Here is a 13,654-nt window from a genome sequence, read left to right on the forward strand (position 1 = left end):
TCTCCTCCCCCCCGGAGGAGTGGCCGGAGGGAAAAAATGCTAGCAATTTTATATTTAATCCAATTTTGTAGTATTATAATCCCCACGCAGTATAGAATATCGTAGCAATATCGCTACAATAACGGTGCAATATTGCAGCATTGTTGCTACAACTTTTGTGTTGTAGGGGTAATAAAATCACAGATTATTTTTATTGTATAACTTAAACTGTAGCGGAGAATAATTTGTTATTTGAAATTTATTCCTTTTTTAATTTTTTTAGTAGGCATCAAAAAAATTTTGAAATAAAAAAAAGAAAATAGGTGACTTAAGTGACAATTTTCCTTCTCAGAATAGGTGTTCTGTGTATAGAAAATTTACAAAATTATTGGAAAATTAGAGAGGAAAGGATGTTATTTATGTTATTTTATTATATATTCTTTTTGTGCTGCCTATAATTATATATTTTCTTGCTTACATTGCGTCGATTGCGTCCGACAACGAGTACACTTAATGTCGTTAAGATGGCAGGAGCATCTTAGAAATGAAATTTTAAGGTTTGTTCACGTCGCGTGCGACGCAACAACCTTTAATATTAGTGTTTACAATTTTCTCCACATTGTAATATAGGTTAGAATTGTCATTCGCATCCTGTCCTACCTGTTCACGTTGAAAATTGTTTACGTCGAATTTTAATTGAAATTATTTAGGTAATATAGTAATAGTCACATTAAATAATAATTAATGTTATCGAATTAATGTAATCTAATGGTTTTGTAACATGGAAGACATTCCTTCTTCTAAAACCAATTCTACTAGAGAACATTGTGCCAAGACATATCAGAATAAATACTTTAGCTTGGACTTAAATAAAGTTTTAAAAGTATCGTGGATAGTATTTATATATTTATACTGATTAGAAATCTTAATAGTATAATTGAAATACAGCTATATATTTATCACAAAGTATAGTGTTGCAATTATAAAAGAGTAAACAAGATATTTGTATCTGCCTTATTTGTATGTGGTTTTGTGAGGAAACTATTTTATTAATTTAACAGATAAGAAAACACCGAAAAAAATGAAAAGAAATTTACGAAGTAATTATAATGAATCAGTAATTGAACTGTCAGATTCCGATGATAATGATTATAAAACATTTAAAAAATCTGAAGATGAGGACTACGTAATGGAGCAAAATGAAAGGAAAAAGGAAATTATAAGTAAGAGACAGCCAACTAAGAAAGGAGTGAAGAGAAATACACAGAGCAAAGATGTTAAATCTATTAAAAGAAAAAATCAAAAAGGAAACTTGGGGACTTCTAGCAACAAGAAACCGAAGCTAGAAGACTCGTACATTGAGTCTACTGATGCAGGAGTGTCTCAAGAAATTCAGAAAAGTTCAGCCAGAATTTCTGTAAAGGAAGATGTGGAACTCAATGAAAAATTCAACTTCAGTTTATCGCAATGCACGGAATGGACCGATATTGATTATATAAGCGAAGTCAACAATGTAACTAGATATATCGCAAAGAATGTAGTGAAACTTTTCAAGGAAGACAACACTATACCTTTTATCGCAAGATATAGAAAGAACATGACTGGCTCTATGGATGCGGATAAATTGAGGGAACTTCTAGAGAGTTTTGAGCAGACGAAGATTATTAAACAACGTGCTGCAACCATTATTAAGAACATTGATAAATTGGGCAAATGGTCGCCAGAGCTTCACTCTGTTATCACATCTACAAAGTCCCTTGCCGATCTTGAAGATATTTATTCTTTATATAAACCTTCGACATCAAGACGACTTCTGGCAGATAAAGCGCGAGGATTGGGCCTAGGAAATATCAGCGATGCAGTTTTACAGGGACGGGATATACCATCATTGACGTCTTTAATAGATGAACAAAAGGAAGGTTTGCGAAACGAACAAGAAGTCAGAAGCGGTATCGTGTATATAATAGCGGACGCCATCAGTAAAGATAAGGATATTTTCGACAAAGTTAATTCCCTGCGGAAAACCTCGGTTATAGACATACAAACGTTGCAGTGTAAAACAGCAGAAGATTCGAAAAACGCAAATGAGCAGAAGTATGAACAGTATTTCAATTTTAAGTCGAGCGTGAATGCCATTAAGCCCCACCATATACTAGCTATTAATCGGGCTGAATCCCAAAAGATCATCAGCGTGAAGATTGTTGTCCCCGACGCTTTCGAGGATGCGTTCCGCAACTATTGCTTAAGGCGATATAGACAAGAAGAAAGAAGTAGCGCAAAAATGTTCCATTTGACTTTACTTAATGATGGTATCGATTACGCTTACAAAAAATCAATCAAGCCTCAGATGGTACGTCGTATAAGGAGCGAGTTGAAGGAAAATGCGGAAAAAGCGTCCATAGAAGTTTTCGCGACCAATGTTAAGCAACTGCTTCTCACTCCTCCAGTGCGAGGTAAAATTGTTCTCGGCATAGACCCGGGCTACCGTCACGGATGTAAGCTTGCCATTGTATCGGAACAGGGCGATCTTCTCGAAACTGCTGTGATATATCCTCACAACCATTCGTCGGCATTTAAAGACGCGGCTAACACGTTGGCGAAATTAGTGAACAAGTACAGATGCACGATAATAGCTCTGGGAAACGCTACAGCGTGCAGAGAGACCGAGCTGTTTCTGACTAAAGCAATAGAGTCGAACATGTTTGGCTCGCTGAACGCGATGTACACCATCGTTGACGAATGCGGAGCCTCGATTTATAGTTGTAGCCCGCAGGCGAAATCCGAGTTTCCGGATCTGGATCCGAATCTAGTGTCGGCTATCTCGATAGCGAGACGCTTGCAGGACCCGTTGGCGGAATTAGTTAAGATAGAGCCGAAGCATTTAGGAGTTGGGATGTATCAACATGACCTACCTCAGACGAAACTGACGAAGTCGCTATCCGAAGTTAGTATGAATTCACTGTTTATACTATTATAATATTAACTGATAAAGAGAATATTGATAATTTGAGAACTTTCAATGAATCTTTCATTATATAATGAGCTATGAAATGGATGTGCAAAAAAAGTAATAGCATAATTTTTTATTGCTAACTTTTTTGGACAAAGCTAATGTTTCTTTTAAAAAATAAAAAAATTGTATATTATCGAGGATAATTTTGGAGACCTAAATAGAACAGCAATAAATTAAACTCCATTTTATTTTTATTAAAAAAAAAAAATTAAATCAAATACTTGAATAATAACGCGATAGTTTTTTTTTTATTCAGGGAGATTCGATTTTTGTATCAATTGTTACAGGTTGTTACAGAAGTTGTGAGTTTTGTAGGAGTGGATATCAATACAGCTTCTCATTATCTTTTACAACAAGTAGCCGGTCTTACGGTTTCTAGATCTAAAAGCATCATAGAATGGCGATCAAAAAATGGACCGTTTCGAAATAGAGAGCAATTGTTGAAAGTAAAGAGTATTGGTAGCAAAACGTTCGAACAGTGCGCAGGGTTCGTAAGAATTCTGCCAGAGACAGCAACGACTAGCGAAACTTCATCACAACGGAGCAAGAAATCGGAGAACGATTTTAATCCCTTAGATCAAACTTGGATCCATCCGGAATCGTACGCGATAGCGAATAAATTCGTAAAACACTGCCAATGCAAATTGGACGATATCGGTACTCCGGCATTTATTGGAAAGATAAATTTTCATGCGAGAACTGGATGTGGAAATCTAGCCGCGCAGTTCGGCACTGACGAGACTACAATGGAGACGATAGTTAAAGCTCTGACCATGCAGAAAGACGAGGATATACGATCGAAATTGAATCAGCCGCTGTTTCGTAACAGCGTGCGATGTATTGAAGATTTGATCGTCGGAACTATATTAAGCGGCGTCGTGCGGAACGTCACGCATTTTGGAGCATTTGTAGACGTGGGCGTTGGTAAGGAGGGTCTTATACACGTCAGCCGTATGAAGAAGGATCTTCATATAGGCCAACGTGTGGAAGTGAAGGTAGTTAATATCGAACTGGCACGTCAAAGAATTGGTCTTGAGCTAATGAATTAATGTTATACGTAATCACGTTGATTTTTCTTTTTGGCGTTACGTATTAAAAACTAGCGTTGGTGTTTAGGGATATTTTTTAAATGATATTTATATTATATTTATGTTTATAATACCATTTATGTTTACAATTTAATTTTGTATAACATAATTTTGAAACTAAAACTTATAAAGTAACATCTATTTTATTAATATCACCATATCTGTCGACAAAAGTAAGTTGTGTAATAATATCGTACTGTCGTTAATCTTGTGATATTTATATTATTTATTGGAAGTAAAGAAAAGAATATTGTTCTTGCGTTGATAAAGATATATTTTTATATAACATTTCTGAGATTTAGCTGAATATTCTTTTTTTTTTCTCGGTAAACGTACAATGTGCCACAATAAGCAACAGTAATAAACATATATTTTATTTAAATAATGTCCCAATTTTCTTGTATCTTGACGCATATTTCATGATTAATGATTACTATCTAATATAATTTTTTTATTTGAATAATTGCAGTTTATTGTACTTATTTATTCTTCTTGTATCTCTTACAACACTTTTCGTAGTTTATCTCAGAGAAATGGATTCCACTTTATGTCGTGTAATGCGACGATCTAAAACGGCAACTCTATATGCGTGGTTGCGGAGAGTTTTGTAAAACGAATTCCAGTCACGTGCTAACGTGCCTTTTCCCTTGCTAGCAAAAGTACAGTCGACTACAAGAGAGGGTGGGAGGGAAGAGGGTGTATTCCGCATTGAATGCTGCAGGAAGAAGGTCGCAATTCCGGCAGACGGACATCGCGGTTTAATCTCTTATTTCTGAAATCAGATTTTTTTTTTTATTGAGACCGTAAAAATTTATCGACTAATCAATTCTCATTTATTGACTACATATAAATTTCGTCGTTTTGTTAAATTTTAATTATATTACTATTATGTATCGAAATATGAACAAAAAATATGATAAGTACACACATTTTTTAGATGTATCCAGGATCTTTTCCCTAGGAGGATTTATAAATTTTATCATCATATAAATGAATCGCTTGCTTTGGATATTTTAGAGCTTAGATGTTTCTTTCTTATTTCTGATTTTAAATGGGAAAAAAAAAGGTTTTTTAATCATAAAAGTGATTAACCTCCAACCCTTTCTCCCCTTCCTTCCTAGATGTGCCTTCGATAAGTACAATTGTAAAGATTCTTAAGTAATTAAAAATTATTTAAATTTTCTAAGCAGTTAAAAATTATTCAATCTTTCTAAGTATAGCATATTAATTTTTCCGACTCTGAAAACGAAGCTTTGTGAGAGATTTTATTTTATATTCTACGTTTTTTGGTTTTTTTCATCTAGGATCTTTTTCTCTCCGTTTGTATCACCGATAGAAGAAAGAGTATCGTTCTATATACAATAGACGCGATCGGCATGAATACGATTTTATTATTGTATCATACCTGATTATTTTTTTCTTTTCCCAAAACACACTCCTCGTTTCGTCTCGCTTGAAAGTTTTAGCATGCAATCTGCGAATTCTATCCCACTATCAGGAAAGTTCGGGCGCGTACCATTCCGTTCTGTGCGCTGTTGTCTCGAACCTCGGCTACATTTTGCATGAAGAGTACACTGTATACGCCGAATAGCTCGCTTTAGGCAGGATTTAAGAACGTGCCCATGCCTCCGGCAGAAAATTCGTATTTGATCGTTACTTTCGGAATCGAAAAGCAACGATCTTTCATGTTTCCTATTCACAATCGCGAACACGCAACGTGTATAATCAATCTTTTTAAAAGATATATCGTTAGATAAAAAAAATAGGCAATTAATCCTTTGTTTGCAATGATATTTTTACTTTCTTTATCTACAATCTGTTTTTATACCATTCCAGGCTTTCAAAAAATATGGAAAAATTCAGGATTATTTTTTAACATTTCTATTAAATTACCAAATAATTTTTAATTTTAATGTAAAAATCTTTATACATATTTAATAAAAATTTAAATTTGAGCAAAAATAAGGAAAAAATTTAAGAAATTTCACTTGTGCCAAAAAAGATTCAGATTGCAAAAGGAGGAAAAATAAAAAGGAAGCTTAGGATATTCTTAAACGGAGAAATATGCGAAAGAGTCTTTTAAACATATTTTTTTAAACTTATGTGTGAAATTGTAGCAATGTTTGTTTAAGATGAAATAATATATATATTGTTCTGTAATGTTTAAAAACGAAATGTTTTTACTACTTAATACATGTATTATATATATATGTATATATTTATTTATTTATGTGATTTCAATAAATATAAATTTTTAAATTGAAAACAAATGAGAAAATTTTACCATTAATGTTTAAATCATATAAGTAATTATACCATGAGTATATAATGATATTTATAATGTTTACTATATAGTAAACGTGCGATAATTTCATAAACAAGTCCATTGATGATTAACCATTAAATTAAATGAGTCATTAAATATTTTTCCATTCGATTAAATTGTTAAACATTTAATTAATTAATAGTTTAATTCGAGGCTTTCCTTTACCGAATATCTGTTAAATTTGCGAGAAGAGATCTGGAAAATACGATGCTCGTAGCAGAGAGTTTACGTTCTCATTCACGGTATCAAATAGAGCCTATCATTCACGGAACAATGCACACGATTGATTTCTTTCGTCCAATCTGATAGATCAATTGAAGCCACAAAATACTCACGAGCAGTGCAACATACACTTCTATAGGATGTATAATCCGGAAATACATGTCCGACGAAATAACGAAATGTTTGTTATGCGAAACGAAATGGAAAACGAGAATCATATATATGACGAAAACCTATTGTTCTCTCACAATTGCTAGTTCAAAAGAGAAACAGATTTATAATATTTCTTTATTTAGAAGCAATGATTCTTAAAGAACTTGAAAGAGTATATTATTAAATAAGCGATTTATTTTACAATTATCTATATTTTTATATCCGTAATATATCTTAAAAATTTCAAAAAAAAGAAAGATTTATATAAACTGATGTTAGAAAAAAAATCTCTAAATTTCAGAATTTTTTTACTTTTCTACGTAGAATCAATTCAAAGCATATTACATCTTTAGTGGAGAGAGTATTGAGTTAAATTCGCTCAGTAATAGCAACATGTTATTCTTTTAAAATTTTTAACACCTATATTTTTATTAAAATGTAAAAATGAATTTTGACTTGCTTTTTTTTAATAAAAAGTTTACTATAAAACTTTATCAAATTATTTACATTGTTTCTAACTTTGAAAGATTAATAAGAGTGTGGATTTTAAATAATCTTTTCACGGTTTCAAAAAATAACGAAGAAAAAAGCTTTTAACGAAGCAAATTTACGATTGCGAGTTGATTTTAATCTCCGAGATGCCAGCCGTGAAATCGAATATATCATTTATAAAATACGATTAAACTCTCTGTACGAATGTCACTATCGTTCGTTGAAGTATTGAATATCGATTTAACTTCGTAAAATCGCCAACCTTGGCATTGAATTTCTCGGGCCTTTCGCGTATTCTTTCCACCATATCTACCCCTTTATTTTCCGAGATGCTTTTCATAGCCGTCGTTTTTTTCCCCCCTCCTTTCATGCACTCCATTGTTAGACTAGACGCTTTGAAACTACTTTTCACCCTGGGGACCTGTCTATTCGCACAACCGAGTAATAATCTCGGTATTTTGTTATTGCCGGGCATCAGAGGATTTTATTCCAATAGTACTTCTGTGCGAAGAAAAGATATAAGCTTTTTATTTTACCATTACGATATAATAATATATATAATAATATATCCTCTATCATCATTATTCCGCAAATACTGTAAACTTTCTGCATTAAATATCGCTGCAACTAATCCTCGAATTAGAAATTCAAAGTAAAATTTACTTGCGTTTAATATACACTTTTTAAATTCTGTGAGATATTTTATTTCTAGTAGGAAAATATAGACTTTCCAGATAGCACAAAAAGAATTCAGTCGTAATGTCATCAATTCTGAGTTCCTTTCCAATGCAAAAAGAATTCTTTTCAGAATTGTTTAGAAAAAGAATTCTTTTTGTGTCTGAAAATGAATTCTAAATTGATAACACAACTACTGAATTCTTTTTGGATTCTTTTTGAACTCTCTGTGCTATCTCAGCTGTTTCTCTCTCGAACTGCTTATTTATTTTATGTATGATTCAAGACAATCGCAAAAGAGAGAAAATCAAAAGTTCTTATCATGAATAATATATGAATGTTTTAATGTCAAAAATGAAGAATACACAAAGTTTTATCTTATATTTATGTGCATTCCTGAAATTTCTTCATTGAAGAATCTTTCGATTTGCAGGAATCAACGAGTCTTTATCAAAGAAGAGTTCAAAGAATTTGATTTCAAAGAATTGGTCAAAGTATTCATAGATAAGGGATGACTCGATTTGGGACATCTCAATTTTTTTTCACGATATAATTGATCGTTACTGCGAAAGCACGACGTTGCGACTAATATGTGTAACTTAAGTACTCTGTACAAATTGCCTTTTCCAACGACTCGGGTGGCTTTGTCGTGCCGCAAACCACGGTCGCACAAAGCGTTCTCGTCGTACCGAAAAAGCTTTTTCCGCTTGCTTTCTTTACGGCCTTGCTTTTTCTCGGCTTAAGTCCTTTCTTAGGCGAGCTTGCACGTAATATCAACCTAACGAGATGTAATATTTATACTACTGGGAAAAAATATTTTCGCACTCTGGTTTATACGACAGGGTTGATTTATACTGAGTGATTCGGTAAACGGGGACGATCGTAATCCCTTTCTTTTATTTAAGCGGGAATAGAAGAAAATTATAGTAGAGGACTGCATTTTATCTCTCGTCGGTTCAGGTCGCATTCTTGCGATTCGTCCAAAGTATACCGCATAATGCAATTACTTTACGCAACTGTTTTATTTGAAACAATTGTATAAAGTAGAACGACATGACTTTTGTATAATTTTATTATTATTCCCGTGGTGGATGAAGGTACTTGATGTACGTACATGACGTTAGTTAACAAAGGAACCGACATTTTTTTAAATTTAAATAATTACTTGCTGTATGCTTTATCAGCGATTTCGTATGCAGACAAAATGCGTTTGTTGTATTCCCTCTATATTCCCGACTGCTTTATTTTCGCGTGCTAACATTATTTCGCGCTGTCCGGGCGAGCTTTTCAGGTTGTCCCCGACGAAATCATCAGCTCGACGCAGGAATACGCGCCGGAGGTTACTTAATTTCAGTCGCGACTCATAGGGGTGGGCTGATCCAATTATCGTGGTTCACCACGAGCATCAAGGTAGCGGTTTTCATTCTCTCTGCGTCCCTTTGTCTCGTGTCGAAAGAGAGAGGACCCCGGCGATGGTACACACCGGCGCATTGTAACTTTGATTCTCAAAAGCAAAACCGATCCGGGCGTTACCCGGACGAAGGGGATTTGGAAAGTTGAGACTGACAAATTCCGGCCGGCAAACATATATCAATTCACTCGGTTTCAACGATCAGTTAGCTTCTCAACTTGGTTAAGCCTTGGTTTGTACCCAAGGAAATTAATTGGCAATGTACGGGAATTACGGTGAATGTAGAAATGACAACGGACGATTCGAAACTCCCGTTTAGACAATATTATTAATCGACCCTTACAGACATTTCATATTGACATAGATAATGATTAATTAGTTGATTACTTATTTCGAAATTCAAATGTATCAATTATACAGATTCTCAATTCTTAAAACTAAATATAACAAACAATGAAATTCAAGCCCCTAAATACTACATCGAGAATGCAGCGCGATTAGATAAGCGCAAGTTGCGATATCAAAAACCTTTTTTTTTACGAGTAGGTTGATGTCATCTTTATTCTGAACATTACCATCAGCTATTATTATATATTTCCAATCACTTTAATATATATTCCCAATAATACTTTGCAATTTCGAGAGTGAAAATTAATGATATTGATGACTAGAATCACGACAGATACATCATCGTCAATATTACTAGACAATAGATCCAATTTTCAGATGTCAAATTGTAGCCAAATGGACGCACCCTCACACACCACTTTCAAGTGTAAAATCTTTTCTCTCAAAAGCTCTCCCGCACTCGAGAAAGCAATGTTGTTCTCTATTTTTTACTCGCTTTTCCTCACAAAGAAACATCTTCTTGTTACATACCACGATTTACTGAACACTTTGCATGAAACGATACAAGACAGCAATTAGTCATGTATTATGAGTTACCGATGAGGTCGACGGTTTAACGAAAAATGTAAAAACATTAACGTTCCAGCGTAATGGTTGCCATCCGAGGCATAATGTGAGTGTGCGAGAGAACCTATGTAAGGGTTGGCTTGCGACTCGCTCCCTGTGTGTAAGGGTCTCTCTACACCCTCTCGATCAATATTCCGTCCAGTGGCGTAGCACTGTTTCTTTTTCGTGTAACTGTATTGCGATTTCGATTACCTTCGAAAATGCGATCCTACGATTATTAAGGCCATCATGATGACGAGACATGAATGGCAGCAATCCAGTTATATAAGTTATCTATTTTTTTTTAAGAGAGAGAGTTATCTATTAGAGATAAGTGAGATAACAAACGGATTAACCGATATTGTAAATATTATTAAGTCTCTAATAAAATTGGGTTGTAACGCTTATTATATAATCTAGAATTTCGTTATCTCTACATTTGAAGAGGACACAATAATGATGTCGGAACGTTTGTAATTCATTATTGATTTATGATTTATAATATATGATTGTTATTTTCACAAAAAACATCTTGTGTTGGCTCACACTGATGAATTTTTTTCTTAATATATCTCTAATAAAATATAGGTGAAATATCTTACTCCAAAATCTCTTTTTATTTCTAAAATTCTAAAATATTCTTGATGTCACATGCATATAATAGTATTATTATGCCGCTATACATATATAGCATTATAATATAAATATTAATTTACATCATATGATATTTAAGGATATTAATTTGCATCATATGATATTTAAGGATTAAAAGGATGCTATTTTCATCCTCGTTATTCAACGTCGATCTTTTGCTATTTGAAGGTCATCTAAGAGATTACACAGACAGTTCTACTGTAATGTCTTCAGATTCTAATTTTACTTGAGAATTCTCATAAATAGGATAAAAATATATATATATCCAGAAAATGATATAAAATTTTGTCGATTGAAACACGTAAAAAAAGATAGAGTATTTAAATTGAATATTTCTTCCGTGTCGTTTTAAATGGAATATTGTTGGAGCTTTTAGAGAATTTGGAGTATTTACACGGCGTTACACAGCGCGATTTCAATAAATTCCAATATTTTCAACCGAAATTACATTTGCATAAACCACAACCGTTGGACAAATTTGCTACTGCCAGTCAGGATATTTAATTGGAGAACCGTCACGCAACACAACTGTCAATGGGGAAAATCTCTCTCGATAACACGATTAAATTTCGCGGCTAATTGCCGTGACGCAAATTGGTGGACGACATATGGCTAAACAGGATTCTTGATGATTACCGTCCGCCATACGTTACAAAGCACGTACCTATACACACTCCACATCTTCTGCGCAAACGTAACGCCGGCACGATGATTAAAGCAGTACGTCATTCTGATTTTAATGAGATTTGTACAACAGCTATTGGTCAAATTACCGCATGTGGCGATGTTTCAACGGCTTTCTAAATTATCTCGCGATAATTTCAATCAAATAACTTTATGGAGCGATTAATACAAATTGCGAGTGCTTAACTATTGTTTGCAAGTATTGTTTATAATGTACTCTGTTTATGACGAAAAGAATATCCTGTACATTACATAGTGGTGTGTATTTCGAGGATTTTATCCCGGGAGTTATTTCGCGTTCCCCGATGCAATTTTCCAAATGTCATTTCACGAGGTGTTTTCAAGTTTTGGAATGCGCAATTGATATCTACGTGAAACATACACCTCGCAACAATGGAAAATAAAAACAAATAGCAGCTTGGAGTTTGCTCTTGATCATTTATATCGATTTAATATGAGAGAGAATGTTGTTATATAAGCTTCCTCTCTCTCTTTTTCTCTCCCTCGAAATAAACAGCGTTAACGATGGTAAAATGCAATCAATTCAAAATTTATACGCGTATAGATTCGTTATTCAAAAGCCTATGTAGACATACACGTAAATAGATTACATAAATGGATGTGCAACTTTTTTTGAGTATCGTGACATTTTTATACAATCCACATGGAAACGAAATAAAAATTTAATTATCTTTATTTCGAGCTAGTTTGTCGACGACTTTTTCTACGATATATGTTATTTGCTTTTTCAATCTGTATGTCTGCGTATCCTGTGTAGCTTAATTCGCAATAAATAATAACTAACAATGGAAGATAGGTGCGCGTTAATATTTTCCATCATATATTTCTCCACAATTTGCTCCTGTAAAATTGTTTTTATCATTCTCAATTCGCTCCTGTAAAATTATTTTTATTATTGAAGTAGAGTTTGTTTTACACGTAGAAATAAACACGCAGTCACCAAATGTTTAATTTTAAAACACGCGATACGCATACAAATTTCATATCTATTTTTCTTCCGCACTGCAAGCAGTTATTTTCGGATAAATATCGTAGATAACAGACAAATTTTATATATATTTATTTCGATGAATAAGCCAAGCTAGTTTAAAAAGAGACATCGTGCAACTTGAAGCAAAAGCGGTTTATATTAACATACACCTCCATGTAAGATGATACTGATATCCTTGTTTTCAATTTGTTACAAGGTTCTTCCACCGGAGCATCGTATTCGATGGGTTTGACGCTTGGAATATTCTCCGGAGATCCCTTTCATTGCTGGGAGAACGAGGAGATCAGATGCATCATAAAGTAGAGGTGAGATTACATTGGCAAAGATAACATTGCGTCGGAGCGAAGAGAGTATTCTGACGGAAATTGAACTTGTCAACATTGAAATAGAAAATTAAAATTATCTTTTTTTGACATATTATTATGACACATTAAAGAATATTCTTTTCTTTATGATAGACCATAAATAAAATGGCGCAATTTCGTCCGATATCTAATAATTATTTTATCTGGCTTGGGAAATAAAAATGAGCAGTATTACTTTTCTTGCATAAGGTTGTTTCGTTTTTATCGAATCATCATTGAAATTAAATACATTTTGACTAAATTTGACTTCGGATTTTTTTATTTATAAATTAAACGTTAGTTTTCATTTCAAGTTTCGACTAAAATTTTATCCGATAAAAACAAATTAACCAGTACAGGTCTTTTATCATCTCCGCGGACTTTAATCGGCGGTCCTCTTTTTTTTTTTAACACGGTAGAACCCGGATTATCCGACATCTTATTATTTAATTCCCAAATTACTTGATTTTGCTATATAGAATTCTGATGACGAATAACACGGAAGTTAAATAATCGGTGTCGGATAATTCGGGCTCTAATATATATGTGCATTTTTCTATTTATTTTTTTTTATTTCTTCTTGTCAAATAATTTGCAATATATAACAGTACATAGAACGTAAAACAATATATACGAAATAATATTAC

The 13,654-nt window shown here is 33.4% G+C and overlaps 1 protein-coding gene across 1 annotated transcript; it reads left to right on the plus strand.

Moving 5' to 3' along the window:
- The first annotated feature begins 616 nt into the window (after positions 1-616).
- Positions 617-4,041, plus strand: LOC108747479 (S1 RNA-binding domain-containing protein 1). Its single transcript, XM_018484980.1, has 3 exons — positions 617-689; positions 1,041-2,923; positions 3,280-4,041. Exons 2-3 carry the CDS (start codon positions 1,061-1,063, stop codon positions 4,039-4,041), a joined length of 2,625 nt encoding a protein of 874 aa, XP_018340482.1. The 5' UTR covers positions 617-689; positions 1,041-1,060.
- Positions 4,042-13,654: the final 9,613 nt, after the last annotated feature.

Source organism: Trachymyrmex septentrionalis, unplaced genomic scaffold (genome assembly GCF_001594115.1).
Source record: "Trachymyrmex septentrionalis isolate Tsep2-gDNA-1 unplaced genomic scaffold, Tsep1.0 scaffold2, whole genome shotgun sequence".
In the NCBI taxonomy this organism is placed as follows: domain Eukaryota; kingdom Metazoa; phylum Arthropoda; class Insecta; order Hymenoptera; family Formicidae; genus Trachymyrmex; species Trachymyrmex septentrionalis.

Bases quoted from the DNA above. Each gene is read 5' to 3' on its own strand.
- LOC108747479 (XM_018484980.1), top strand. From the start codon at position 1,061: ATGAAAAGAAATTTACGAAGTAATTATAATGAATCAGTAATTGAACTG. The intron at 2,924-3,279 runs GTTAGTATGAAT...CAATTGTTACAG, and splicing joins TGACGAAGTCGCTATCCGAA to GTTGTTACAGAAGTTGTGAG.